Source organism: Drosophila kikkawai, chromosome X (genome assembly GCF_030179895.1).
Source record: "Drosophila kikkawai strain 14028-0561.14 chromosome X, DkikHiC1v2, whole genome shotgun sequence".
In the NCBI taxonomy this organism is placed as follows: Eukaryota; Metazoa; Arthropoda; class Insecta; order Diptera; family Drosophilidae; genus Drosophila; species Drosophila kikkawai.
The window spans coordinates 30,241,033-30,265,957 of NC_091733.1; the positions used below are offsets into that span (position 1 = coordinate 30,241,033).

General features: G+C 30.3%; 3 protein-coding genes across 3 annotated transcripts in view; 1 reads left to right on the forward strand and 2 right to left on the reverse strand.

Moving 5' to 3' along the window:
* Positions 1 to 24,925, forward strand: part of Cda4 (chitin deacetylase Cda4) — a 53,776-nt gene that overhangs the window by 12,692 nt on the left and 16,159 nt on the right. Inside the window, exons 4-5 of the mRNA XM_017174375.3 lie at positions 4,688 to 4,815; positions 16,282 to 16,424. Of these exons, the coding sequence (XP_017029864.1) occupies positions 4,688 to 4,815; positions 16,282 to 16,424 (271 nt within the window). The remainder of the gene's footprint in view (positions 1 to 4,687; positions 4,816 to 16,281; positions 16,425 to 24,925) is intronic.
* On the reverse strand, positions 8,724 to 9,924 carry LOC108079865 (uncharacterized). The gene has a single exon (XM_017174377.3). It carries the CDS (start codon positions 9,174 to 9,176, stop codon positions 8,802 to 8,804), a length of 375 nt encoding a protein of 124 aa, XP_017029866.1. The 5' UTR covers positions 9,177 to 9,924; the 3' UTR covers positions 8,724 to 8,801.
* Positions 10,416 to 11,094, reverse strand: LOC108079866 (uncharacterized). Its single transcript, XM_017174378.3, has 2 exons — positions 10,832 to 11,094; positions 10,416 to 10,757 (listed from the first exon to the last, which is right to left on the reverse strand). The coding sequence occupies exons 1-2, from the start codon at positions 11,018 to 11,020 to the stop codon at positions 10,584 to 10,586; spliced, it is 363 nt and encodes a 120-aa protein (XP_017029867.1). The 5' UTR covers positions 11,021 to 11,094; the 3' UTR covers positions 10,416 to 10,583.

Here is a 24,925-nt window from a genome sequence, read left to right on the forward strand (position 1 = left end):
CACCAGATACAGATACAGATACAGATATATATAGATATATAGGTATGTAGTTTTTCCCTATATGTGTACAATTTTTTTGGGAATCAGATTCTAGGCTTGGGCCACAGGAAATGGTTAAAAGCTAAGCCAATATAACGCGTTGCCGATTTTGGTTATTTGGAAATTTGTGGGTCGTGGAAAAAAGGCTTATAAATATATCATATGATGTATATATCTCTAGTGACAAATTGGTAAATAAAGAATTATAATTTGGAAAACCTTAAAATTTAATAATTTAAAAAATAAACCCTAAGCCCTACGCCAAAAACTGTCGTAAAGCTTCTCATAGCATTGCCATCTTGCTAATTTTAATAATATGCGGTCACACTGCCTTAACGATATCAAATTCGATAACGATAATCAAAGCTATTTGACACTTTTCCTGGTTAACAGACTAAAACCTGTTCAAGACACTAACAATATTCTTAAATCAGTAAATTGTTTCGGTTTTGGAAACAATACAACCGACACATATATATACCTACAAAATCCCTCATATAAATTCCAACTCATTCAGGCATACTCAATCTCTATCTCTCTCTCTCTCTCTGTTAAGTCGACTATCCATTAAGTCCCACCTAGACCATTTTGCACATGTATTTCATTATATAATTTAAAGCAATTTCATCAGAATGAGTGAAGCACAAACTAACTGATTGCCTATAATCGTCACTGGCACTTTAATTTTGCAGCCATCTGGCAGCTGCCTAAGCCAGCCGAGGATTAAGAGCTCTGCCAGTAGCAGAAGGACTTCCATCTCCTTCTGCTTTAGCATCCTTGCTCCACTCCTTAAATCTCAACTGACGAATTGCGTATACGTAACGTCTACGTATACGCAACGGAGTCTCAACTGAATTTGAAATTGTGACAGCAACTTGTCCCCAAAAATAAATAAGCAACCAACAAACTGGTTGGCATACACACACACACGCACACACAGCACACACAGCACACACACACACTTGAGTGTGTCCCGAAAATATATGCTATACATTGTGCATATAAATGCGAATTCATTTCATTTCATTTCGATTTGATTTGGCCAAGGCGAGACACGAATTAAAATATTTAAAATGCTTTTTTCCTTGACGAAAATTTAAGTCTTTATTTATTTTGGCAAGGGGTTTTGTCCTTTGAATGATCGGAATATATATTATTCTGGTTAAAAATCTATATATTTTAATGTTAATGTAATTTATGTTGATATAATATTTATTTCTGTCTTAAAAAGAACTGAATTTATGCAGAATCAAATTTTTAAAAATATTGAAAAATATAAAACATAATATCATAAAATATTTAAAAATAATTAAAAGTATTAAAAAATATTAAAAATTTAAAAAAATTTAAAAAAAATTTTAAAAAAGATATATAAATAAATATTAAAAACTATAACAAAATATAAAAATATATATAAAAACAATATTTTAAAATATAAAAATATGAAAAAAATTAAAAAAAAAATAAAATAATAAACTATAAAAAATATATATACAAAATATTTAAAAAAATATATAAATAAAAAATATTTTAAAAATATTAATTAAAAATATTTTAAAATATAAAAACATGGAAAACATATAAAAAAACATAAATAAAATATAAAAAATATTTCAAAAAATATATCAAATATATATAAAANAAAATAAAATGTTCTTTACTATTTTTTATAACTTTTTCTTGATTATTAAAAATTAATAAAATAAAAGAGGCTATAAAAAGCGTGCTTTTATATAGAAATATATATATATAATTTTTTTAATATTTTCACTCTTATAAAATATTTTTTTTACTATTTTCCATGATAACTTTAATTAGTTAAACACTTTCTTTATTTTTAAAAAACAAAAAGAAACTTGAAATAAAAATATCTCAGGCATTTCTTTAACATTTCACTCAAAACAATTGTTTTATAGTACTGACAAGAGTCCTTGTGGGAGAAAGTCCTTCTCCTATTTTTTTTTTGGTTTTTGTAAAGGGTTAAAATGCTTGACAAGGAAATCACAAGCTGATTTTCCACACACACACACACACACGCACACTTACAGCTGAGCTGATAAAATGCAAAAAAAAAAAAATGTTTTGCACTGAATAGTTTTCAATTTCATAATTCAGTGAGCACGCTCAATGACAGCATTTCAATATTGCTTACACAACAACAGCAACAACAACAGCAGCAACAGTAAGAAAATAGCCATGGATAAAAATAAATATGTACAATACATACAAACAAAACAACTGTGGCAAAAACTATATGTATATATATATACCATAGCAAGGAGTGACATGGTCCAAATATTACGTATACGCAGTGTGTGCCAGTCGTTAGGACAAAAATGCACATAGCACAAGACAAAGTTACTAAAAGTGTTTATTACATTTTATTCAATAACTCTGGCAGAGAGCTGGGGAGTTTCTTCAAGTTTCTTGTTTGGATTTTTCAAATAATAAAAAATAATAAATACAATTTGTTCAACAGAAGGACACATTCGGTCTCTCCACAGAGAATTTATGTTGATTGCAGTCCTGCTGCCACCCCCTGTGTCCCCCCTCTTGTGCCCTGGCCAATTAATTGCCAAGCATTTCATTTTCATTGCCGTTATTTACGATGTGACCACAAAAATGTATATGTGCTGTATATTTTCATTGATTTTATTTTTGTTTTAAGCTTGACTTCTTGTTCATATTTTTTGTATTTAATTTAGAAATATATTTTATATATATATATATTATTTCATTTGCATAACACTAAAGCTGTTTGTAATTAAATCCCATTTAAGCATTGTCGAAAAGGCTTAATCGAAATGGAAACTTTTCAACCAAGAGTTGAGTTCCTTTCACACTCCAAAAAGCACACTTTTCACTGGCTTATCAGAGGGGAGGAGAAAGAGTGAAGGGGGAAACAAGGGAAATGAAAATGGAAATGGCATTTTCCATTGTGATTGATGATGTGGCGCCGGGAATTAAGGAAATGTTTACCAAATAAAACTAGAAGCCATCGATGACATAATTTGTACAAAAAAAATAGAGGGAAATGACTTGACAACTATTGGATATATATATAAATATATATAGGGCTTAATATAGAGATTGATTAATTGTTAATAGGTATAACAAGATAAGCCACAGGCTTAGCCGTTAAATTAGTAGCTAAAAAAATATATACAAAATGTAATTCCTTTGCTAACAGTAACCTTAAAGTCCTTCTGCTGATTACCTCCTCTCCCCCTTGGCTTTTCCTTTATGTGGAAGCCGTCAAAATCGAAATCAGAACCAGACTCTCTCTTAGTCCAAATCAAAATCAAATCAAATCGACGCCTTTGGCGAGTGCTAATTCAGTTAGTGCAAGTTGCAGGCACAGGCCAAGAGCCAGTCCAGGATATGCATTTAATATTTGCCAAGGATATGGATATGGGTGGGTGGGTGTTAAAAGGGCTTCTCCACTTCTTCTTCTCCATCTTCTCACCTTTGTTCTCTGTGAACTTTGTTTACTCGATCACAAGGCAAAACAACTCCAAGTCGAGCCACTCGATTGCCATCGAGACTGAGGCGTCACAGTGGAGCACAAAAAAAACGAAAAAAATAAAAGAAAAAGCAATTCAATTCGATCGAATTTCGGCAGGCAAACTCGGTTACACTAAAAGAAAATAATTACTTGAAACAAGAACTTACTTAAGAAGCTGAAACTTTAAAAATTAAGAATTAAAATAAACGAAAATTAGTTATACTTTTTCTGTTTATTATTTGAGATTTTTTTAACGTAGTTTAAATTTAAAAAATTATATATATATTGAAAATTTTTTTTTAAATATATATGAATTTTTAAAATGTATTATTTTTTATATTATTTTTATAAAATTTAAAAATAGATATATTTTTTATAAAACAAAAAAAAATAATATAAAAATTTTAATATAATTAAAAGAAAAATATAAATATTTTTATAAAATTAAAAAATTAATAAAAAAATATTTATTTTAATAAAATTTGAAAATATATATATATATAATATTAAAATTTAAGTTAATAAATATTTTTAAATTTTTTTTTAAAGATCTCTTCACTTTACTTAATTAAAAAAAAAATTTAAGTCAAGTAAATCTGTAAATGTATTTAATAAAATATTTAAAATATTTATAAAATACATTTAATTACATTTAATATTTAAAATATTTTTTAAATACATTTAAATATATAAATATAAAATTATTATAATTTTGTATATGTATAAAAGCTTAAATATATATTTTTTGTATTTTTTGTTTTTCCAAGTGACTTTCTGTGGCCACGCCCACATATGCAAATAGCTTTTGACCGAGAGAAAGCGAGTTCTCGGGTTTTGGCTTAAGGTTATTTACCTGCCAAGCCCCTCCCCCTCCGGAGTTTTTCCCTGTTGTATCGCCCCCCTTTTGCACCCTTCTTCCACACCCCGCCCCCCTTTACCCCTTTTGTTGTTAACTTTCTTTTAACTTGTTCCTGGAATTGGCATTGCTCCTGCTTTACCTGCTCCTCCTCCTTTTTGATATTTGCCTGGCATTGTTACTTGGCTTCCCCAAAACGGATTGGATCTCGCATAACGAAATAGATTTTAAATAATTTCCCAACTTGTTTCCGTTTTCTTATATATATTTTTTGTATTATTTTTTAGCGCCTGCCCCGGCCACAGAAGCACCTGCCGATACCGCCCAAAGGTGTAACACGGAGAGCTGTGCTTTGCCCTATTGCTTCTGCTCCAAGGACGGCACACAGATACCCGGGGAACTGGAGGCCGAAAAGGTAAGTAACTATCCACTTGAGAGAGAGAGAGGGTACCTTTTTCCTAGGGTATAAGAGGGGTATATACTATATACATTATTTTATAATTATTTTGAGACCTACTTTTAGCTGCTTAAAGTTGTTAAAATTAATTTAGTAAACATTTTCTTGGCCCAATTTTCTTTATAAATTTTTTTTTATTTTTTCTAGGGTACTTTTCCTGTCGAGTTAGTTTCTCCTGTTACTACTTGTTGGTCTCCATTTTTTGCCATTTGCATTTAAGTGTTAATTTGCAGGGCGATAAATTTCAAGTGCATTGACAGCTTTTATTTTTACGACACAGAACTGGGGCTATGGCAGCTGTGGATCGGGCTTGGGATATATCTATATATATATATCTATATACATATATATATATATCGAGAGAGAGTAGAGCACATATTTTCCTTTGGATATACTGTATTGTCCGGAAAACTCTCTCTCTCTTGCCCATCGTGTTCTGTGGCTATAAATCTATGTATTTGCATTCGGTTTGGCTCTTATCGTCGCTTTGCATAAGGAAATTGTGCTCTTGTACTTTTTGCCATCTGTTGTTCGTTGTTCGTTGTCCTTCGTCCTTATTGTTGTTGCTACTGTTGCTACTGTTGCTGCTGCTGCTACTGCGGCTGGTGTTCCTGTTGATTCGAATATCCTGTTTAATAACTACGCTTTGTTTATTTGGCCAAGACTTATGCGCTGCATGGTGTAAATAGCCATGGCCAATACAGTACAGTCAAGGGGGGGAAGAAAACCCCGGAAAACTGCTTTCACGAAAATGGATAGAAAAAAAAAACACCTAAACTCTAAGGACTTCTGTGGCCTTTTTATCAAGAGAGCTTTCTACTGTACATTTTCAAAGATTTATTTTCTAACTTTAATTAATAATTTTATTCTTAAATAAATTTTCTATAAATTTAGCAAATATTTTATTATTTTCCCCAAGGCTTTAAAGTATTTTTTTGAGTTTTTTTTATATTTAATTATAATTAATTTATATATTTTATTTATATTTACATATCATTTATTATTTCCATTGTGTGAATGCGTTAAAACGATTTTTTAAATATTTTCCTTGGCCACTTTCCACTTTCCACTTTAAAATGGAAAAGTTGGTTAATATATGTATATTAATATTGGGCATATATATATATATATACCCCTCCTGCCCCTCCTGGCTTGGCCTTTGACTCGTGACCCGATTTTTCCTCCGGCAAATTGACAGACAGTTGGTCATGTACATAAGTTGTGGTTACGCTTGCATAATTATAATAATAATAAGAAAAATAATAATAATAAAAGGACACACACTGTAAACAAAAAAATACAAGAAGAAAAAAATAATAGAAATAAATTCTAAACTAAAAAAAAAATAAAAATAAAATAAAAATACATCTTAAACTAAAAATAAATATTAAAAATAAATCCTAAACTAAAAAAATAATTATAAAAATAAATCCTAAACTAAAAAAAAATAATAAAAATAAATCCTAACTAAACCAAACACTAACAAGACCCTTTTAAATAAATTTTCAAGGTTTATAAAAGCTTTTTTTATTTAAAAAAATTAAAAAGATCTTGTAGGTCTTAAAAAATATTATTTTTGCTTAATCTTTATCTAGAAATATATAAATATATTAAAATAAATATTAAAATAAATATAAAAATATCAATATAAAAATTTCAATATAAATCTAAATGTAAAAAATATATATAAAAATATAAATTTAAATATAAAAATATATAAAAAATACAAAACTAATATTAAAGTAAAGGGCTTAATTTAAAAACAAATAAATAAAAAATACTTTACTTAGTTTTTCTTTAGGCTTTTCTTATGCTTTATCTGTAGTTTTTTTTTTTACAATTTTATTTAATTTTTTTCTTTATAAAATCTATTATTTTTTTATTCCCATATATTAACCTATTTCATTCCCCATCTATATCCTTTTTGGGCTCATACTTAGCCAAAAAAAAAAGGAAAAAAAAGAGCACAAAACAAACACAAGTTAAATGCAAAACGTGTGTGACATACATAGAATATACGCAAATCGCAGAGACAAACAAACAAACAAATCTACACACAATCAAGCAGATGCATCAACACACACACAGAGGCACAGGCACAGCCATAAACACGCACACCCTTACACATACACACACACTGCCAAATACACACGAATTCCAATACAAACAAGACAAGTGAGCCACTTAATTTCGAAATTGAAATGTATGTTTGTCCTCGCCATTTCCTCTATGTTTATGTGTGTGTGTGTGTGTGTTTGTCTGCCTTGTGTGTGTTATGAGTATGTATATTTGTACAAGTATGTGTGGCATTGCTGCCTAAATTTTGAAATGATTTCAGTTACGAAATATTAATTTCAAATTAAAATTAAGTAACAAAAAAATATATATATATAGAATCGAGGAAAAATGTCTGATATAGTTAAAAATATTGTCATCCCTTTCTAAAATATTTCAGTTTAATTTATTAAAATTTTAAATATTAAAAAAATATTACTTATATTATTTATTTATATATCTTCAAGATATCGATATATCGATATTTTCGGAAATAAATAACACAAATTGGAAATATTTTCTTTGTTGTTTTAATGATTATAGTTAAAACATTTTTAAAAGTAATTATAATTAAATATATACATATATCAATGAGAACATGGACTTATTGCCATACTACAATATCGATTTTTATATCGATTTAGTATCAATATATCGATATTTAATGCTTTCTGGGCTACATTAATTTTAAAAAGTAATATCCTTAAAAACTATCTATAAAACGTATTAAAAACATTTATAATACTAAGAGAATATGAATAATTAAAATAATAATTAAAATTTCGTTTTATATAACAGTTTTGGCATCAAAAACCGATTTAATTTCGATATATCCCTATTTATTATATATAAGCTTAATTAATCTTTAATGAAAAACTAATTTAATATTTCTTTTAGCTATAAACTAGCGACAAAAAACTTTTCAAAATGCCAACACTGCTGGTGTATGTGTGTGTGTGTTGTGTATATGTGTGGGCTTTGGCGGTGCTTATTTAAGTGTTATTAGCGCTTACATGTGTTCGCAGCGAATGCGAGCTCCCCCGTTCCCCAAAAATAATTCCATTTGCTAACTGAATCTTTATCTATGGGGGGGTGGGGGTGTAGAATGTGCGTGTGTCTGTATCCTGTTTTTCTCTGTGTGTGTGTGTGTGTGTCTGTGCGAGACGCGGGCATAATTATAATTAATATCATCTCAATTAACCGCAAACAAGCGGTTAATTTGTGCATGCCAAAAAGTTCTTTTGATTTGGCATCACAAAACACGCATACGCCGCGTGTGCCTGTGGCTTGTCAGCTTCTCTAGGGATTTATATACCCCTTAGATACCCTTGATTTTATATTTTTTTCATCGAATTTTTGTAACCTTTTTTCTTTTTTTATTTAATATTTAATTTAATTAATTCATTTAGAAATTTAATTTAATTTTCGGTAATTCTTTTGTTAAGAAAATTATATATATATATTTTTTTTATTTTTTTACAAAAATATAATATAAAGAAAATAATTCATATTTAAATTTTATTTATTTATTTATAATATAAAAAAAATTAATAATATCTTTAAATCTTTTTTTTAGTTTACTTTATTTAAAAAACAATGTTTTTGTGAAACATTTCCACAAATTCTGAAAAATCAAAGCTATAGCTATAGCTTTTCTTATTTTTCAGAAACATTTTCAAACTTTTTTCCTTTATATTTAATTAAATAAAATATTTTCCCTCCTCTTTTCGTAAAAAAAAAAATCCATTTTAAAATCTTATTTTATTTATTTATCATATTTAAAAAAAAAAAATGTTTTAATGTGCGAAAGACAAAAAAAAAAAAGGCTCTCCTTAGAGGTGCATCTAAATAAATAAAATAATAAATATATGGATATATGGAGCAAACCCTTAGGCACCCCATATTTCCACCTGCGACTTAATGGGAGCTCCTCGGGCCGATGTAAACTTAATGGTGACCGTTGTGTCGCCAACACCACCAGATGTTATAGATGCTGTGGCTCCCCTCTTACGCTTCAGATCCGTTATGGCTATATACGATATAGTCTTGGCCGTGCCCGCCTGGGTGAGCGTATAGGTCTGGGTGTTGGTCTGCAGCAACAGCTTGTTGGCGGAGACCACTTCCTTGGCAATCAGTGTATCGGTGGTGGCCTTGGTGCCCCACGTATAGTTATTGCCATCCTGGCTGCCGCCCAGAGCCTCGATCTGGTAGATATTGGTGGCCACGGTGGCCAGGATCAGGAGAAACACACAGGGCAGATACATCTTCTAAGGTTGATCGATGAAGTTTGACTGTTGGTTATGACAAAATCAGCTTTCGTTTTTATAGGGAACGCCCGGAGAAGTTGCATATCGAGTATTGGGTATTTGGTTGCAACCTCCAAGCTGTTTTTTGGGCTGACCTACTTCGATAATAACACCTGCACAAGCATCTTGATGTATCTCAGACAAGCTGCCGCATATATTCTTATAGTGTCTCTTGTATCTTGCCCACGAAGAAGCCCTAAATGTCACAGCATATATTACAGAATTACAAAAGACTACTTGGAGCCGAGGTTTAAATACTCTTATGGCAGGGTTTCCGGGCAAATATTCAAGAATATTTAAACCAAAATGTTCAAGAATGTTTTCTTGAAGTTTTTCTTCTAAAATATATTATTTGCAATTTTCTTTTTTGTAATATTTGTGTATAGAAACATTTTTAATTAAACACCCGGCAGATTTTCTATCTATTTGAGACCCAGAAAATGTACAAGCATATTTTCCTTGCAGTTTGGCTCCTATTTTTTTGGTTTAGAAATATTTTAAAATATTTTTTAAGCATTCTATCTTTTAATTTAAATATTATTTGCTGGTTTCGTTTTTAATTTTTTTGTACACAAATATTTTTAAATATTCTTCAAGCTGGCTTTCTATTTTTTTAGGGCAAGAAAATATCCTATAATGTTTTTCTGAAGTTTTTCTTTCTATATTTTCTATTATTTTAATTTATATTTTTTTAAATTATTATTATTTTTTTTTTAATTATTTTTTTTTTTAATTATTTTGTTTATTTAATTATTTTTTTTTTTTAATTTTAAAAATATTTTATTTATTTTAGTCTCAGAAAATTTACAAAAATATTATTTGCATTTTTTTTAATATTTTTATTTAAAAACAATTCTAATTTTTTTTCTTTAAGCCCAGAAAATGTTAAAAAATATTTTTTTCAGAATTGTGCTAGCCCTTTTTGGGTATCTAAATATATACAAATATTTTTTCAATCGAGTTTCTAAAAAGAATAATTTTCTGGGAGTTTTCTTATATATTTTTTTAAAAACATATACTTTTGTAGTACTTTTCCTAATAAATTAAAAAGCTAATATTTTTTTTTTAAATAACACTCCCAGGAAAATATTCTTTTTATAAACTCTATTAAAAAATATTAAAAAAATAATTTTTTCTCTATATTTCTCCTGAAAAGTTTTCTAAAAATATATTTTAAAAATAAAAAAAAAAAAAAACTTCATTTAAAGCCTGTGTTTATTTTTCTTGGCCAGCCAAGTTTTACATTTTTGTTGGAAAAAAAATAATGTATGTATACACTTCCAGCTAGACCTTTTCTTTGTTTTTTTTTTATCTTTTTCGATTTTAGGGGGAAAGGGAAAGTGAAAGTATATGTTTTTCACTTGATTAGCGGCCCCATATCTCGACAACATCTTTGATGCCACCGCCACGCACCGATGTAAACTTAATAGTGGCTCCCTTTGAGCCCGGACCGCCGCTGATTAGCTCCGCCGTGGCACCATTGCGCTTCTTTTTGTCCGTGACTTTGATGGCCGTTATGGTCAAGGCATTTAAATTGTCCTTAAGAACGCATTTTTGCATTAGATTTGTATTAATTTATGTTTTCTTTTAGCTAATTTTTATGGTTTATTTACCGACTGCTTGAAGGTGTACTTCTTGGTCTGCACCAGACCCACGAAAAAGGCCTTCGAAACCGTTGTTTTTTCCAACTTGTAGTCATTGGCCCCGATCTCGCCCCAGAGGTAATCATTGCCAGCATAGGTTCTGGGCAAGGCACAGGCCAAGACCACAAGGGCTGCCGCCAGAAGTGTAAAGTATCTCATTTCTGGGATGTTTTTTTAACGAAATTTTTTGATGTCGTCGAAGAGACAATGTGTTATTGCAACAGCAATTTGGCTCAAACTGATTTCGTTGGGCAATTCAGTCATGCTTTTTTATTACGAAACTCTATACTGGATAGTTGTGGTATCTACAAGTGCCTCATTAATTGGACGGTGACACAGTATATTAAAAAAATATCTTGGGAATTTTTGTTCCAACTAATTGAGTAAGTTTATTTGCCTTATCTTATCGGGAGTTAGTATGGGGTCGGTTCTGGGTTTTGATTTCTTTGAAATTTTAAAATAAATAAAAAAAGCTTAAAAATATATATAAAATAAATAAATACAATTAAGAAATAAAATAAATAAATAAAATTAAGAAATAAAATTAGGGAAAAAAATAAATAAATAAAATAAAGAAATAAAATTAAGAAATAAAATAAATAAATAAAATTAAAATTAAAATAAATAAATAAAAATTAAAATTAAAATAAATAAATACAATAAAAATTAAAATAAATAAATAACAAATATATACATAGATATAAAGAAACTAAAAAATAAAGAAATAAACAATAAACACCCTAAACAAAATTAATTTTTGATTCAAATTTTGATTTAATACAATAAAAATATTGAATTATTAAAATCTTTCATAACTCAGCAATTAATAATAAATTTTAATTCACAAAATTTAATGTTTATTAACCAGTAAAAACAAAATTACTTTTTAAAGGCATTTAATTTGAATAAATTTAATAAATGATTTTACTCCACCCTTGAAATCTATTTAATAAACAATTTTTTAACTCACTTATAACCATAATTATTATTGCCCAAAACTCTTTAAATTTTTCTTGGCCATAAATCAAAGCAAAAAAAAATAGATATATATATTTGGAAAATAGGAAAATGAGAAAAGATGCGTTGCAAACAAATAAAAAAACACCGCTTTTGCTCAATTTGAATGCGAATCGAGTTTGATTTGCGAAAATGAAATGAAAAGATGGCACACAGTGTCAACAAAAACTTTGGCTGGGATAAGTGGTGAGTGGCGAGTGGCAGCAAATGGGGAAAATGGGGAAAAACTGCGGCAGGGGAAAAATTTGTGATGGGAAATGGAAAATGGCTGGGGCCAAACATGGGGGGTGGTGGTGGTGCAAACAATGAGCCGCTCAATTGTCGCTGCGATTGAGCAACTGAGCTATGCAAATTTGCCAGAGCAGAGCAGAGCGACGAAGGAAACTTGTGGCCTCCTTCCGCTTCAGTCTCAGTCTCAGCCTCCTACTCCTCCTCCCTCCCCCCTCCCAGTTTTCCCGCCTGCATCCTTGCCTCAGGGGCTGCCATATTTGCTGAAAGACTAAAGTGCAAACTTGAGTCGCATTAGGCAAAAATTATCAACGCACACAGAAGCAGCAGCAGCAGCAAAAGCAAAGGGGGGAGGCCATCCAAAAGGGTCGCTGGCGCCGGGGAAATATTCTAGCACTTTTCATCCTCTATTTGCCATCCTCATGTGTATGTGTGTGTCTCTGTATAAATTTGTCCTTTCTAAATTTTAGGATATATTCTATTAAACTCGTGTGGCTGCTTTAATCAGGCATTTAAAAGGGGGAATATAGGGAGGTTTATGGGGGGAGGAAATTATTTTGAGGGATATATATCGATAAGAAATATGAGTTTTGATAGAATTTTTTATCAATATATATCCTATATAATTTTCTTGATGAATATGTATTAATATATATATATATCCCCCTATAAAAATATATAGCAATAGGAATAATGCTTCAAATATCATATCGAAATCTACTTAAATTTTAATTTATCGAAATTAAAGCTATCGAAAAATATCGATATTAATAAAATAAAAATAGTACATTTATTTGAGTTTTTTACTTATTTTATTATTATTAAAAAAATTTTTTTGCTAAAAAGTATCGATTTTAATGAAAAAAAAAAATAACATTTATTTTACTGTTTTATTCATTTTATTATTATAATTTTTTTTTTTTTTAATATATAATATTTTTAATTTAGGGTTCCCTTTGGCTCCGTCCAAAATATATCAAATAGAATACAGTTACAGATACAGAAACAAATAGATATTTATGTTCGATATGTATGCTTTAACATATCGATTTATTTATCGGCTTTTCCGATCAATATACTCAAGTTGGCAGCACTATATTTCCTGTAACCAAAGTTTAATTAAATAATCCATTTTATATTCATATTTACTACTAATATTTTTTTTATTATTTTATTTTTATTTTTTTTTTTTAGGATAGCCTTTTCTTGACCTCTTTTTCTTGACAAGCAATTTGCCATTGAAGTGCGATAGGTAATCGACGATTCAGCAATATGGCAAAAGCATAAAGTTCACAATGCCTTACACTTTTTCCAATTCCCCATTATTTTCATCTCCCTTTTGAGAAGAAACTTGGTCCAAGCTAGAAATTTATGATTTGCCTTAGCTCCATTTTCCCCCAGCATCTTCTTCTCCCGCACATTCATTATATATTTGCAATAATATTTTTACTTCATAATTCAGCGGAGGAGAAAGGGGCCCAAAGTTCTTTTTACACTCTTTTTTTTTCTCTCTTGCAGTTGATTTGCACCCATTTTTGCGGAAACGCGCCTTTTGAAATATGCCGTTCAATAAAGTCCGGAAAAGTGCAGGAAAATAATAAAAAAAAAAGAATATGAAAAGCCTGAAAACTCCTGTCGAATCCAAGCGCAAATTTCAATTTCGATTCAATGCCGCCTTGTCATCCTAAGCTCCGCACTTAAACTGACCGCCAAGAGATTCGATTCACGCCCCTGCATAATTTTGCCAGCTCAATTCGGTTAGGTGCCCAGCATCTCCATCCCCATCCTCATCCTTATCCTCACTATCACTATCCTCGTTGCATTTGCAATTTGCAATCGTCATCGCCGATCCAGCGACCACATTAATATTGAATTTGTACAATAATCCTTTTTATGTGTCCTTACAATGAAAGCGTTAAGTGCGTTTCTGGCCGTCGTGCCGTTCGCCTTTATGACGAGATCTTTTGCAGAATGCATTTCCGGATTTTTCCCAATCCTTCCTTCGTTTTTATTATTTCTTTTTTATATATCCTCAAGGTTCTAAGGGTTCTTAGGGCCAAAATTCAATATACCTTAATCCCAAAAATTTTTACAACGGATAAAGTCGTCTGATTTTGTGGCAAAGTTTAACATTTTTAACTTAAATTTTTGAGTTAGGTGTAAGATATGGTCACACTATTGATAATTTATAAAATATATATTAAATAATAATAATAATAATAATTCAGTTATAGTTACTAAAAGAATCTTAACTTTTGTATATGAATTTTTTATAAATTGTATAGCTTCGACTATAACTTTCTTTTTTTAATGTAAGATCTGGTCACACTGATACATAATTTTTTGTAAAATATATATTAAGTATACAAATAAAAATTAATTAAAATTCTACCATAGTTCCTAAAAAAATCTTAACCTTTTTATATAAATTTTTACCTAATTCTATATGTTTTAATAATTTTTTTAAGTTTAATAACAGTAAATCATTATCGAGATATAATTTTTAAGCCAAAATATATTTTAAAATCATTTAAAAAATTAAATAAATTGCCTGATTTCATTATATATTTATTCTATAATTTATTATTATAAATATTTCCCTAGCATCAGAGCATCCCCAAGTTCTCCTTTATTTCCACAACAATTTTCGCGCTGTTTTTGTATTTCGCCTCGTCATTTCTTTGGCATTATTATTACTTTTTCGCTGGCTTGGTGTTCCGTGCGGTCTTTGATTATAGAAATTGCACTTAAAGTGTTGCAGCTCGAAACTGGCAGGGGTTTTGCCTTGGGTTTGGTTGGGTTTGGGGTTTGGGGTTTGCTTTGCTTTTTCGGTTGATTCCCATATTTTTGGGTGGCAATTTTGTAATGGAATTCGCAATGCTGCTGCTGCTGCTGCTTTTCGGGTGTTATTGATAGTGGGGGGGGCTTATTTGAAATTAATTTGGTTTTCGTGAATTGGTTGCCGCTGCTAGTTTGCTCCCCACATGCCCACTAATTATGTTTAATGCTCAAGTTGCAAGTTTTCCCAAAGCCGAGAGTGGTGGCCTGACTGGGGGGTGAGGGGTGGCGTGTGAGGTGAGGACTTTTCCCCCCCCCCACAATGCAGCCAGGCGCAATGCAAACAGGAAAAACAAACGCAAAATGCAAAACCTTCAATTAGGAAATGCCGTCAGCGTGCGCTGCTTTTGCGGCTGCCAATGCCATCGGTATGCCCGGCTGATTTTGAGGTCGGCAATCCTCTAATTGGGCACAAAAACACCCATCACAAACACACACACCAACACACGCAGACCTTGCACACCTCTTACACCTCGTGTCATAGCAAGTGCCTAATACTTGTATTTATTTTTATCACAGTTACTAGCTTTCATATTATAATTTAGTGCATGCAAAAAGGCTGTTTTGAGCTCAAAGGGAGTATATATACTTGTTCAGCATTGATGTATATCGAGAATATTATATCGGGGTGTATATATCGATAAAAATTTATAAGAATAAGACACTCAAAATCATACCAAAATTGACTTAAAGTTTCATTTATTAAAATTAGAATTATCGAAAATATCGAATTTTAGGTAAAAATATCGATTTTAAGAAAACTTTTCTGGATTCAATTCAATATTTTTTTTATAATTAAAAAAAATTAAATTAAATTAATAAATTAAAATTATCGAAAAAATATCGATTAAAAATACTGATTTTTCCTGATTATTATAAAATTTATATTTTCCTAAAAAAATTTAATATTTTTTCGATTATTCTAATTTTAATATTTTTTGGGTTTTTTTTAAATTTTTGTATTATTTAATTAATTTTCATAGTTTAAATTTTAAAACAATATTCAGTAAACATTTGTAAATTTCTTGAAAATTATGATGGCTTAAACCAAGTTTAAGCATTTTTCTGGCACAGTCCGATATGTATCGTCCAGAATATCGATTTATTGCACATATATCGTACATATTTATGAATGTATTAATAGGCTTTATCATCAAATATTAATATAGTATCAGTATATGGCTATTTTCTGACATATTTTCTTAGGTTGGCAGGACCCATAATCAACTCGTGTCAAAAATTAAAGCTGAGAAATGAAAAAAACAACTATGCTAAAGAAAATCCAACTTGTTATAATCTTTTTAGATTAATCAATTACATTTTTTTTCGTTTTGCAGGTTCCCCAAATCATTATGCTGACCTTCGATGGGGCTGTCAACTTGAATAACTACGATCATTACCAAAAGATTTTCAATGGCAAGCGAAAGAATCCAAATGGTTGCCTGATTCGAGGAACTTTCTTCATGTCGCACGAGTACAGGTGAGTTTTGTAGTTTAATAAGCCGGCTCCCCGAGCTGACAACTTGACAATTGATGTGTTGCTGCTGTTGCTGTTGCTGTTGCTGTTGCTGCTGCTGCTGTGACAGCAATTTTCCAAATGCACATTATTTTGGCATTATAATATTACGCTTACGCTTACGTCTACGCAAAGTTCGCTCCGGTCTCATTCTCGGGGCCGAAGAAAAGCCAAGTGGAGTCTGTTTGGCAGACAAAGTTTTTGTTCAAAATACTTGTCACATACTTGCCATGCCACACACACACACACACACATATACACATGGCACAACACAACATAACACACACCCAGGATACACACACCCGTTCGTCAAGTCAACTCAAGTCAAGTCAGTGGGGTCCGCTCTGCTCTACTAATTGTTGTTGATAAATTGGGGCTGACAAAGTTATGTCAACTGCAAAATGAATTTTCGCCGAATATATATATATATATGTATATATGTACATATATAATATAAGTGTATGTGTGTGTGCGGATATATGAACTACATTTTGACAGACTTGTAAAAACGACAACAAAGTAAGAGCCCAACAACAGCAGCAGCAGCAAAATCAAGTGAGAAAGAAAATGATAAAGAGCCAGCGGCAGGACAAAACAGCTGTAACCAGAATAATAGCTATTAGTTAAGAATTCGAAATAAATATATATATTATTTAATTTTGAGAAGTAAAATTAGTTATTTAAATATTTAAATTATTAATTATAATTCTCCCAAAGAAATAAGAAAAATAAGCAAATAATTCTTACATAAAATCCATGATATTTTGCCTTTTTTACAAATTATTCTCTTATTTATATTTAAATGTTATTAAATTATTAATTAATCTTATTAAATGAATTAAATTAATGTTAATAAGTAAACTATTTTTTTAAGAATATATATTAAGGCTTCAAAAAGAAACTGGCAAAAAACTGACCCAAAATTTACTTAATTTTTAATTTATTATTATTAAAATTTATTATTAAATCTCTTGAAAATTTAATTGGAAATCCCTTCAAACTCAACTTAAGCTGTAAACTGTAACTATTTATTTACCCTCGGGTGTAAGCCCACATCACATATATAAAGTGGCAGTCGTAGATAAAGACAGCAGTAGCAGTAGCAACAGCATCAGCAGGATATATAGTGTAAGCATCCTAGAAGAAGATGCGTCAGGCAGTCAGCATGCAAGCCCAAAAATTATGAGAATGCCAAGGAACGGTGGTAGAAAATAGGGGGAAAATTTTCAACAATTTATTTCAATTTAAAATGGAACTTTAATTAAATTACTAAAGTGTTGAAATCAATAATTATTTTATTACATTTTGTATTTTTCTAAATTTTTACTTATTTTATTTAATGTTTAGAAAAGGTTGAAATCTTCTTCAAATTCATCAATTTTCTGAAATATTTTAATAAAATTTTCTGAAATATTTTAATAAAATTTGTATATAAAAAATATATTTATTATTTTTTTTTTTTAGATAAATATTTCAGAAAATTTTATTGGCAACATTCTTTACTTATATACAAAATAAAATTAAAACAAAAAATATATATATTTTATTTATTATTTTTTATATTTATATTTTTAATGTTAAGACATTAAATATATTTAATTATTTTACTCTGTAAATTGACATAAAAAATATTTAATAAGTTATTCCCTTGAAATTAGAAACTTTCCTTAATGTTTTATCTTTAAAAATTTTAATTTTTTTTTAACTTAATATTTAAAAATCGCATATCCTTAACCAGGGTGCCAACAAAAATCCTGTCAGACTGCTGGCAAAAAAAATGAAAAACTAAGTGAGCAGCAGCAACAGTCAAAAAATTTGCGAGCCCGAGAGCCGTGAACGGCAAAAATCTTGAGTGAAGTTTAAAAGCTTTTTTTTTTTGTTCTGTTGTTTTTTTTTTTTTTTTTTGCTGCTACTTTTGTGGCGGAAAAGCCAGCAAGGCGGAGGACTGAGAGGGTGGCACAGTTTTGAAGTTGAATTGAAATGCGCTGAATGGCAGTAATTGCCTGAATATGTTACACATGCACACACATGAATGCGCTAATCGGGAGAGGGGAGCGGGAAGCGGGTATATATATACGATATATATATATAAGCAGGATGCCAGAATACTCTTCAACATTTTTCTCAAAAAAAAAAAAAAAAAAACCAGGGAGACACTGCTGCCACTTTTCATCTTTTTCGCCACCGGCAGCAGCCCATAAATAGTGGTAAACTGCAACTGCCTGCAACTTGCAACTTGCCGCAAGAACAGGCCAAAAAAGAAGAGTGCAACAAAAAATTATAAGAAAAAAAAATACAACAAATATAAGAGGAAAATACAACAACAAAAAATATATAGAGAAACATCATAAAAACGAAGAAGAATCTGCCTGCTTCGCAGTGCGGAAATGATTTAATGCGACTCGGCAACTCTTCAGCTTTTAGCTTATTTTGTTAAGATTTTTATTTTCAATTTCGCTTTATTTTTCCTCTTTTTTTTATTGCCAAGGCAATTAGTTTTGTCAGTTCTTTTATATATATATTTTTCTGGATAAAAATGCATATTCTGCGGTTCTTTTTGGCCTCAACACACACACACATGAATCATATATTTTTGCAGCTTTTCGGTTTCTGCGGTCAGAAATTGATTTAATTTCGCGGATAGCAAACTGAAAATGACAGTCGTCGAGCAAATTTAAAGCGAAAAAGCTTCAAGAATTGATTTAAATTAAGGAGCAAAAGCCTAGCCTATCATCAGAGATTTATCAACGTCTTTTTTGGGCAATATATTTATGGCTCTGACAATTTTCGTATATATATTTTATATCCTCTCTTGCCGCATTTCATTCATTCCCTAATTGTTCAGACATCGATGAAAGGCAAATAAATAGATATATATATATATATATAAATAGAGACTGAAGGATTTCAGAATTTCAGGCTGCAGGATTCGGTGGACCAAATCTACCGGGTCTTTGAGTAGCTTTGTGGCCCAGCTGCTTAGAATATTCATTTCAATTGTCATTGCCAGCACGTTCGCCACGGCAACTGGGAACTGCTAACTGCTAACTGCGAATCGAGAACTAAATACTACACTGCAAAAAAAAATACAATAAAAATTGAAGGAAGTCGAAGGGAAATTAAGTGAAAATTAAGATAAAATAAATGGTTAAAGGGAAAGAATATATTTTAAAGAAGTAATTTCCCAAAAGCACGGTGAAATCGATATATCAATATTTTATCGATATTTTGTTTGATATATTATAACCGATAAATTGAGGAAAATCGATATTTTATGCATATAACCATATATATTCTGATAAATAAAAAATATTTTAATACAATCGATACAATTTATCGGCCACTTTTTCGATAATATCGCTTAAATTCTACATTTTTCAACTTCCCTTGAATATTATTCAAAATTCCGTTATATCAAATCTAAAGATACTTTTGAACATTACTATACATGTGCTATAAATCAATAATTTGTTTGATATATTATAATCGATAAATTGAGGAAAATCGATATTCTATACATATAATTATATATATTCTGATAAATAAAGAATATTTAAATAAAATCGAGACAATTTATTGGATATTTTTTCGATATTATCGATTAATGATACATTTTTCAATATATAGAATTCTGTATTATTAAATCTTAAGGTACTTTCGGCATAATATAGAACTTCCTTTATCGATATTCTATTCTAGCAAAGCCTAAGGCAGATTAAGATTTTAAAAAATTAGAAACTTGTTTGCCACATTTTCTCTTTGTGTAAAACTGGCCAGGACGAAGCGGGTTAGCGCTGTGCCAAGGACTCGAAAGGGTTTTCGACTGCGAGCTGTTTGCTATTTATACGCCAAAATGTCACTGATAACGAACTTTCTTCTTTGCCATTGAATGCTGCTCCTTACGAAGCTACTGCTGCTGCGGCTAAGAAAACAATCAGACAATTGCCACAGGACTTTGCACACACTTTGCCGACTGCAGGACTTACGCAGATACACACACACACACACACACACACGGCTCTGAGACAATAGTTGTTCATTTTGTATTTGGCTTTGGCAACACTGCAAAAACCAAGGAAAAAATTAAGAACAATGTTGGAAGGAAACTTTTTGCGCAGCATTTTAATTGCACGCAAAAACTTTTAACTAACTAACAAGCCGAAAACTAGGCAACACCTCACTGAACACACCCAGCACACACACACAGACACAAAGAAAGTGGGCAGCAGGATAAAGGATAAAGGAGCAGCAGCAGCAGGAAGAGGTGGAGTAAGCGAGGGGGAGAAAAGATGAGGAGGGAGAGGAGCCAAAGGCCAGACCAAAGCCAACTAAACAATAGCGACTTTGGGGGCCAAAATCTAATTTTCAAACATTTACGTTTTAATTTTCCTTGTTAACAATACACTAAAGCGACTACTCAAAGGACTGCGAGAAATTATTTCAAAAGGTTTTTTAAATTTTGAACTCATATTTTTCCCTTTTTAAAACAACTTTGCTTTAAATGTATTTATTTTAAGTTTAAATATTAAGTTACAAAATATATTAGGTAACAAGTTAGCCTTACTTTAAATATTAAAAAAGAAATCTCAGATTTCAAATTCTCTAAAATTGGGACCCAAAAGTAGGCTACAAAAATTGGAAATACAATTTAAAATTTTCTTAAAACATTTATCAATGCAAATTCATTATTCTAAAAATATTAAAACCTAAAAACATTACCTAAAACATTGACAATTTAAAATTAAAAATTTCTATTTAAATTTCCATTTAAAATTTAAAATTTCTATTTAAATTTCCATTTAAAATTTTAAATTTCTATTTAAATATATATACCTATTTATGTTTTCTGAGTGTATTCAAAGGAAGGCGAATAAACATGAATAAACATGAGCCACTCCCCCGCAGAAACCAGAAGATTGAAATCGAGTCCGCGTTATGTTCAAGCGATAGACGAAGGGCTAAACTTTTATTGCGAAACGGAAGTGGGCGTGGCAGCAGCTGGTTTAACTATGTAATTATTTATTTTAAATCGTTTTTCCTCGTAGAACGCAGGTGGGAAAATGTGTGAAAATAGGCAGACGAAGATGGCGTGGTTATTGTTAGGGAGCTAAACGCTGGCTATTCCCAGTTACAAAGGATAACAAGGATACGAATTGGTATTGAAGACGAGGATTCATTAAGCCTTAGACAATGCCTGGATTAATAGGAAAATCTGGCTAGGAAAGATATAGTAATTTATACAGAATTTATAAAGGAAGGAAATATATAAAACAAAATCTATACAAAAAATATTTAAAAACTTTCAAAATATATAAAAAATATATATAAAAAATATATAAAAATATATAAAAATATATAAAAATATATAAAAATATATAAAAATATATAAAAATATATAAAAATATATATAAAAATATATTAAAAAAAATATAAAAATATATAAAAAAAAATAAAAAAAAATTTAAATAAAATATTTAAAAAAATATTAAAATAATTTATTTTTAAAAATTCAACATAATACATTTTTAATATATTTAATATACTTAATAATATTTAATAATTTTATAATTCGGCTAAATATATTTAATAATTTTCTAACCAAAACAAATACATATTTTTTAATATTTTCATCTTTAGTTCAAATAAATCCCTTATAATAATGACATAAAAATCATCAAATAGGATTAAAGGAAATCCTTTTACCACAAGAAAAATCTAATTTAAAAATCAAATGTATTGTAACAAATAAAATTACAACAAATCCTAGGAAAATCCTCGTAAAAATACAATTAAAATTCACAATAAAATATTCCAAGGTTTGGGCTTTTGGATTTTTAATTCCCTACCCTCCCCTCCCCCTCCCTCTGCCTTTTCGAAATTAGGGCATTTGTGCGTTTCACTAAACATTCCATTAACTCCAGACCAAAGTTGTGTGCTGGCCTCAGAACCAGACCCAGACCCATGGCCATTAACTGGTCTCTCAATCAAATGCATTTCCTTGCTGCATATTTAATGCTGCCATATGCCTAATCCCGATTGCCTGCTGCCACATATCGATTAGGTGGCATTTATAATGGAATCAATAAAACACAAGTACACACAACGAACCGCAAGACCCCGGCTCTTTTGGCCAAGACATTGTCCCAGTTTCGAGTGGCTTTGCAAGTGCATTTTCAAGACACTGAGAGAAATAAGTGAGAAGAATAAGGGGTATATCTTGTAGAGCAACATTCTGCTTCATTTCTCTTTTTTTTAATTTCTTTAGGGTGTTTTTGGTTTCATTTCTTATTTATTTATATAGTTATTTTTTTCTATTTCTTTATTTATTTTAATAAATTGATCATATTTTCTTGCTGTGCATTCCTTACATTTGTCCTGGTCCTAATAATTGCCTTGTCCTGTGTCCATCTGAGTAGATGTGCTCTTTGATATTGCATTTCATGAATTGTTTGCCATCGTTTGACCTCAACAAACCACACACACAGAAACACACACTAGGACCTATACTAGGACCTACACTAGGACACTAGGACATAGGAAACACTTCAACACACATATAGGCGCTAAGGACATGCCGTCGAGGGCCGTTGGCAATTACCAAAGGTGAACTTTGACACGCGTAATCAACACCTTGACATTTTGCCAAGCGGCCGAGCGGCCATCCTAAAAAGAGAGAGAGAGGGAGAGGGGAGCCCCGAAATCTGTTTAGCATCCTCGAGCCTGGCTAAGCAACTTTGATGTCCTGGCTTACCATTAAAGTTGCCACCGGGCACACACACACACACCCAAGAGAGGTGTATAGGCTGGGGAAAAAGTTGGCTTTTCATTTCCATTCCGGTCCCGTTTCAGCGACTTAATATTAATAACGTCAAGCTAAAGGCTAACCAGCTGCCACGCCCACTTAGACCAAACGCCTCCGGTGGCACAATATGGTCAGGAGAGGCTGCTGCTGCTGCTGCTCCAAGAAGCCAAGTGGGACACAGTGGGCTCAGTTAGACGGTTTTTTAATAAAAAAAAAAAAATTAATGGGAATGAGATTTTTTATTTTTTAATTTTAATAAATTAAATAATTTATATAATTGTTTTATTTTTTAATTTTATTTAGAATTCTTAATTTTTTTTTTTTTAATTATTGGAAAAATAAATACGGTTTAATTATGTAATTTAATTTTATTTTGTTAAATGTAATTTAAACAAATTAAATTTTTATTGGAAATTAATTTGCAATAAAATTAACAAAATATATTTTTTTTAATTTAAGAAAATAAATTTGTAGAAGTAATTTTTTTTTTTTTCTTCATAGCAACAAATTTTTTTATTATTAAAATATAAATATAATAATATCATAAAATTTCAACATTTTAAAATTTAAAATTTAAAAACAAATTTAAATTTTTATTGAAAAGTATTATATTTTTTGGATTAAATTTAACAAAGTACATTTTAAAAATCAAACAAATTTGTAGAAGTGAAAAAAGCAAAATATTTTCAAAGCAACAATTTATTTTTATTATTATTAAAATATAAATATAATAATATTAATAATATTAATTAAACAATTTTAAAATTTAAAATTAAAATGATTAAAAAAACAAATTTAAATTTTTAATGGAAATTAAATTTTGTTTCTATTAAATTTAACAAAATAAATTTTGTATATATAATAATATCAAAAAATGTATACATTTTTTTGGCAAGCACTTAATTGAATAAAGTTTATTCCAAGCAATTTTTCACCGCTCTCTCAACACCACCTTAACCACTGTGCAGGACTCTCGCTTTCCTATTTTCTTTATTCTTTTCTGTTGGTTTGTTGTGTCGCAACTTGTACCTTGAGCTCGTCCAGCTGCTGGGGAATATATATATACATATACTATATATATTTTCTATGCCTAGCGGCGAGCGCAGCGTCGCGGTTTTTGCGCCTGATGTTGATGCTAATGTTGACGTGGCCATGCCCCCGATGCTCCCAACAACGATAAATACCAGGACAGGCAACACATACACACCAACACACCAACAATTACAACAACAACAACAACAACAACAACATGGTAGAAAGGCTGAGACTGAGGCGACAGCGAAGCCGACATCTTTAGCTTTAAACTTTTCTAAATGACCTGAACAACTTTGGAGCAGCTGTCTGGGGCGAGGTTTCCCAAGTTTTAAGTTGCCATCAAAAAGGCAGCATAGCGGAGGAGAAGGAGGAGAAGAAGTTGGGGAATATATTTATGTATATATATATTTTACTTTCATATATGCAAATTTCACTTTAATTTGCTTTAACTGTGACCGCGAGACACGATTTCACACAGTTTTGCTGCGTCACACAGGGCGTATGCGTAATGCAATGCAACAGCTTTCGGTTTCACTGGTCTTTATTTTATATATTCAAATATTTTATATATTCAAATATTTTATATATTCAAATATTTTATATATATATATATATTAAATTATTATTC